General features: G+C 39.9%; 1 protein-coding gene across 4 annotated transcripts in view; it reads left to right on the top strand.

Annotated features, from left to right (window-relative positions):
• Window positions 1–1,459: 1,459 nt before the first annotated feature.
• The window catches only part of dip2bb (disco-interacting protein 2 homolog Bb), a 48,629-nt gene continuing 43,503 nt past the window's right edge, over window positions 1,460–6,585 (top strand). For all 4 annotated transcript variants that reach the window (XM_061727570.1, XM_061727568.1, XM_061727569.1 and 1 more), the window contains exon 1: window positions 1,460–1,713. In XM_061727570.1, coding sequence (XP_061583554.1) covers window positions 1,629–1,713 — 85 coding nt within the window. In that variant the 5' untranslated portion in view covers window positions 1,460–1,628. The remainder of the gene's footprint in view (window positions 1,714–6,585) is intronic.

Below are 6,585 nucleotides of genomic sequence, written 5' to 3'. Positions count from 1 at the left end.
TCAGATTCCTGCAACTAAACTTGGATGTACATTCCAATAAAGGTTAGGATAAATGATAACATGACTCTGAAGTTTGACTTTTTGCACCATTACAATACTTATAGGCAACTAGTCATCATATCTTCTGCTCTCTGAAACACATGTTAATGCTCAATAGTACACATATATGGTTCTTTAATATATTTGCATTATACTAAGATGCATTCATTTTCAATGGCTTTTCTCCTTAATGGCTTTTTCCCCCTTACATTACTTTTACTTTTATACTTTAAGTAGTTTTGAAACCAGTACTTTTATACTTTTACTTGAGTAAAAAACTTGAGTTGATACTACAACTTCTACAGGAGTATTTTTAAACTCTAGTATCTATACTTCTACCTGAGTAATGAATGTGAATACGTTTGACACCTCTGGTCATTAATAACCTTAACTATAATGTATTCACACTGGTTTTATGTTCTTGTGCAACAACAATCTTTAGAAAACAAAATCCCAGATGGCCTAAATTGTGGCTCGTAAAGCAGATGCTAGTTTCCACCTGAGATGAAGGTGTGGCAGGTGAGTGTTTGTCAGGAGCAGCCCTTTCTGCCTGCCAGCTGCTCATCACCAGGGGCGAAAATCCCGGGGGGGACAGGGGGGACAAGTCCCCCCCATTAGTAAAGCTGTCCCCCGCTAGAATAATTTGAGACAGAATTAATAATTTTGGAACAATGCAGTAGTATTTAGTAGTGATGCACCAAAATGAAAATTTGTGGCCGAAACCGAAATCGAAAATAATAATAAACAGTAAAATCTCATTACACTTAAAACAAGACTCATCACTGGAAAAAAACAACAATTTTCACCTGTTTCAAGTAGATTTTCACTTGAAATAAGTAGAAAAATCTGCCAGTGGGACAAGATTTATCTTCTTATTACAAGCAAAAAAATCTTGTCCCACTGGCAGATTTTTCTACTTATTTCAAGTGAAAATCTACTTGAAACAGGTGAAAATTGTTGTTTTTTCCAGTGATGAGTCTTGTTTTAAGTGTAATGAGATTTTTTTTTTAACTAAAAATTAGACATTTTAACTAGAAATAAGACAAATATTCTTGTTAAGATTTTGGGTTTTTGCAGTGTATTATGTCAGATGTGCTGTATTATTGCCACCTTCCACCTAATACCATTGTTTTGTATTGCTCTAAGAAAGGTCTTCTGCCTGTTTGCGAGATAGAGATGAAAATGTCAAAATGCTGTATGAAAGGAAGGCTAAAACTTTTATTCCTTGTCCCCCACTGGATTTATTCTCTAAAATGTTACTGGTTATTGTCCCCTCCAACTATGAAACGGGATTTTCGCCCCTGCTCATCACAACAGCAGAGGGAGCAGGGAGTCTGCAGGATGAGCGCTCAGCGCGTCACGTGACCGGCTCCTCTGGCGAGTTGTTCCATCATCATCATCATCATCATCATCATCATCTCGCAGTCATGGCGGTGTCGTGGAGCCGCGGAGATGGAGTAAACAGCGCCGACTCCACATCGTGATTTCTTTTTTCTTTTCTTTTCTTTTCCTTTCTTTAAGTTGTATGCTGGGCGTTACCTGTTCTTTGAGATAATCCCAGAGTCCTGCGGGCTGCCGCGCTTCCCAGTATGAGCGACCGCGGCTCGGATCTGTCGGCTCTGCCTAAAGAGGTCAGGGACCAGCTGGCGGAGTTGGACCTGGAGCTGTCCGAAGGTAAGCTGTCACACACAGGCGGCCTAAGAGCTGCAGGTGCAACTGTTGCGATGTCAAGTGTGGATTCTGACCATGTTTACGTGGATTCAGACACAGGCGGCTTTACTGTGTCAAGCCTGAATTATGGTCCGCGTTAAAGCGACGCAGAGCCTACGGCGTAGGGTACGCGGCGACGCGCGTTGTACGGCACGCGTCGCCGCGTACCCTACGGCGTAGGCTCTACGTTGTTGTAACGCGGAAGCATAAATCAGCCTTCAGTCGGAGCTGCTGCAGTGGATCAGGTCACGAACAGGAGAAATTATTCGGCACGCAGATCTCCCTTTAAATCCATTATTTATCTCTCAGTTACCGTTGCTACTTTGAAGGCATATGGGCTTATAATGTCTATAGGTCGTGACACGTGCAGTGGACATATGTTTATTTAATAATCTGCAGTGTCTTCATCATCTGCCTTCATGTTTTTGTATTCACTGGTTGTCACCATAGTTAAAGGAGTAAACACAGTCCTGTTCGAGAATGTGGGTCAAGTTTTTTCATCCCAGAGGCTCTGTGTGCATGTGCCTGTATGCAGCCATCAGTAGACACTAAATGATGCTGCAGCCCCTCCAACACTCACTCCTGAACTCTGATCTGCAGCAGATCAGAGTTGTGTTTTTTAAGGCTGACTGTAGGAAAAGGAAATATGGATCTTCCTCGCTGTTATGCAAGTCTCCTCCTCACATTGCAAATCACTAGGCAGCAACTTGATTGGTTCCGTGTCAGTCTCAAGTGCCCAGGGGGGGTTGGATGAGTAATGTTTTGTTTCACACAGAGCCAAGCAGGGGGAGGTATATGCCACTAACAATGTCTCAGTCCCTCTTGCAGCATTGACACCCATGCATACTCTGAAGTGCATTGCCAATGCAGGAAGACAGGTGAAGCCTTGCATCAGACATGGGGAGTCAATAGCACTTTACACATGTTAGGACATTTCTATGCCAAAAAAAAAAAAAAAAAAAACTGGCAAAACAAACCGGTACCAAGAATGATTGATCTTTCATTCATTAAAAAGGAAACATATCTCCAAGGACACGTGTTTGGAGGTCTGAACTGACAAACTGGCTGGCAGTCTTCCCAGCACGAAGGCCCCGTATCTGTCAGGGAAAAAAAACAAGAAAAGAAATGTTTGTTTATGAACTGCAAAAATGGAAAAGTGGGAATTACAGCAAAGCAAAACTATCATTGTCAGTGCCATTCATAATGTCATAATGTCTGAAAGTATACATATACTCTGCCTGAACTTTCTTGTAAAGACAACAGTTCTGCTGCCGTGTAGAGTGTCTGTGCATTTTGCATAAAAACAGACCAATGGAGATTGATACTGAAAGATTAGATGTTCAATGTTTGATCAGCTCATGTAACATGAGTGGCTGATGATGAGTAATGAATAGTTATTCAACAGTTATAAACACCTATTAGTAGTTAGCAGCACTTGTTTCTATAAAACTACAAAGGTTTTCTTTCGGAAGGATGTGGTTACGGAGGAATGGAATGGGGCTGCTTTGGATTGTGATCTTCAATAGGATAACCTGATGTTCCATAAGTTGCATAGCAACCACATATGGAACTTTTAACTGTGAAATTATTTTCGTGTGAATCAAAAATGTTTCAAGTCTTTGAGAGTTTTCATCCAAGCATCTATTTTATGACCTGAACAGATGTTTAAATCCATGTTGTCGCCTGGAATTTTATCCTGCAGTTAATTACAGTAACACGACGTGTTCTGTCATGAACTCACAGATCACGTACATCTGCATTGCACACTCCAAATGTATTAGGTTTACACTTATCCAACAGGGAGGAAATGAGAGAATGTATTTTAAAGACAAAAAATCGTCTTTAAACATGTTTGTCTGACATATTGTATTTATTTTTTTTAGTTAAACCTTTCTTCATCAAGTCACCATTGAACCTCATCTGTCTAATTTTACGATTGAAAAATAAGTGAAATCTATGCCACCAAACCAGTCACACCTCAGGTAGTTGAGCTCTGTATATTGTCCACGTTTTTATCAGGTATTAAGGTAATAACATGTTTTTGAGTCATATAGAAAGTTGCTTTATTACATTTTTTCAATCATTTCCACCAAGGTAATCTGACTTTTGCCTGATTCGTGAACTGAGAAAACATTTGATAGATGAATTGTTAGTTGCATCTCTTGTGTACAGCCAGCTTGAGTGGTTCCTGATCGCTCTGGTCAGATGGTTGACCTCGTGGAGCTGTCGTGTGGAGGCTCCATCAGAGCAAGGGTAAATCAATAAGTAGTGTCAGCGTTCCCTGTGATGGCTTTAGTCTTTTAAGTGTGAGCGAGCAGTAAGGTGACACCCACTGTCACAACAGTTGGCACAACAGCGTCATTTGTAACTTAAGCTCATGTATGATTATTTTGGCAATAACAAGGCTCTAGTATCCAGATGTCCTGCTTCTGCATTTACAAACTGTGCTGTAAGGGAGCACCTTTGCCACCTGCCCGGCGTGCTCTCGGCCTGCATGGGGAGAGCTGCAGCTAGTGAGTCTGAAACTCTCTCATGGATATCTTTTACATGGCAACAATCGCCCCCATTGTTGTTCCCATAGAAGGGACTCTCCAAGCAACAAACGGAAGAAAATGTGCATCAGCAGTTTTAATTTATTATTGTTTTTTGTTGATGAATGAAGTTAAAGTAATGTGCTAGAGTTTGAGTCAGCATGTGAGACAGAGAAACAGATCTCCTGCATGTACTTCATCTTCCATGACTGTAATGAGACAAAGGAAACCTTTGAGGGGGTTCAAGGTCATGGTGACGGATCCCGACTGGAATTTAGCACCAAACCGCAATTGTTTAAGCTGCTCAGCCTGAGAGTATGTGTGGCCGTCGTGTGGGCAGATCTTACAACTAGAAAGACTGTTATGTGCTGGTTTGTTTGGCTTTTCTTGTTTATTTGTCAACAGAATTACCCAGAAATTTATAATGATGAATTTGCTTGAAACTATTTCCAGACATGGGTTCATGACAAAAGTGATCCGTTGTTGATGTTGAAATTGATGCGGCCTTGGCAGATGTGTAACTCTCTGATTGCTGTAGTCGTAACGTGTTCATTAATGTCAGAAATTGAATGAGAGACAGTGGAAAGTATCTGTAGATAATTTGCCTCATATTGATGCCGCCACACAAGTGGATTCTTGGTACAAGACAGTGACCTCAGACATGTTTTCCACACAGCACATCAGTCCAGTTCCGTAGTCTGGTTTAGTTATTCTCTAGTCAGGAGTTAAATCATTTAAATTGCATGTTTGGCAGTTTTCTTTTTTATCAGCTTATATTTAATTATTAAAAGGCTCAGGATATTTTGCTAAATGAAAGTTTTGTAAAATAATGGTAATGTTTTTACCAGGTTATAAAGGTATACGTCAGACTAACATTTTATACTTTCTGGTTCCACGAGTGTGGTGATGGCGTGTTAGGATCCAAGAAATGCACAGCTTATTAGTGATTGGTTAGATGAGAGTCTGAATCTTCCAACCTTTCTGACTAAAACGTGCAGATACGGGTGAAAGAATCCACCCACTGCCTTATGTGTAGCTGATGATTACAACAACTTTCTCCTTAAATACCAAATTTCATGAGTCATTATGACATCTTTAGCTAAATTCAACACTTCTCATCAGAGTACTGCTGGTGCTTTTGAAAATCCTTTTTTTTGTCGAAGTTACTACTGAAACATGTATTTTTGTCCCGTCAGGTATTCAGGATCACTCCACAGCGCTACACACTTACCTGATACTGTCACTTGCTCTGAAATAAAATAAAATGAAAAGAATGCTGAAAATAAAAAAGGCTACGCATATCAATCTGCCGAGTGTTTCTATAACACATCCTCCAAGCGAAGTATAAAGATATGTATAACGTTTTGGCATTCAGGGCTTTGCAAAATGTATGTATATAAACAAATAAATTAACTTGACAATACAAAACAAAAAACTTTATTTATCCTAGAAGAGAAATGAATAATAATGAAATATATCACACACAAACCAAAATATGAAACATCTTGGATTCATACTTGTTGCAAGAAGAATAAAAGTTAAAGGTGTCATTTCATAATAATGTTGCCTTTTAAAAAAATAAGGATATCGTATATTATTTCATGGTATTCTGATTTGGGGGTGATAAAGAAAAGCCACTGGTTGGTACCATTGATTGTCTCATTGCAGTTCAATATCCTTTCGTAACACGTGTCGTCCCAGCATCGTTGTGGGTGTTACATGTTCCTCCCACTGAAGACCAGTCTTGACAAGAGTCTCCACTGTGTCAGTGGGCGCATGCAGCTGGGGAATATTATTCTGATGAGGCAAAACCAACACAGCAGAAATCGCAGGAATGACTTACAAATCATGACAAAAACCACAAGATATTGATCCGACCCCCCAAAGTTCCCAGGCTGTAACAGAACCCACATGAAAACTAAGTACGGTTGAGGCCGATGACTCAGTAAATGAGCATCATGAATATTTTAACAAATTTCAAAATGGTACAAAAATTCCACCTTTTACATTTTTACCTTTAAAACCATATTTTGCTCTGCATTTAACCAGTGATGTTGCATTGGATACATGTGTTCTCACTTTTAATGCAACATGTGTCCTATAAACAAGCAGATCCAATGGAAAAAAAACCACTGACAGTAATTTTTCTGTATTAATTTGACCCTACTTTGACTGACTTCTCAGTTTGTGTTGTAAAGTCAGGTTAATGATGTCTAGCGAACATCATTCCTTCTCCTGCTCGCCTGCGATGTGGCGTAAGACAGGCTGGTTTTCATGTTGCCAGCTTGTTCCATCCTGGATGAGA

This window comes from Cololabis saira, chromosome 8, assembly GCF_033807715.1.
Source record: "Cololabis saira isolate AMF1-May2022 chromosome 8, fColSai1.1, whole genome shotgun sequence".
Classification (NCBI taxonomy): Eukaryota; Metazoa; Chordata; class Actinopteri; order Beloniformes; family Belonidae; genus Cololabis; species Cololabis saira.
Note: the sequence above shows the minus strand (reverse complement) of the source record. Positions and strands in the feature narration are given on the sequence as shown.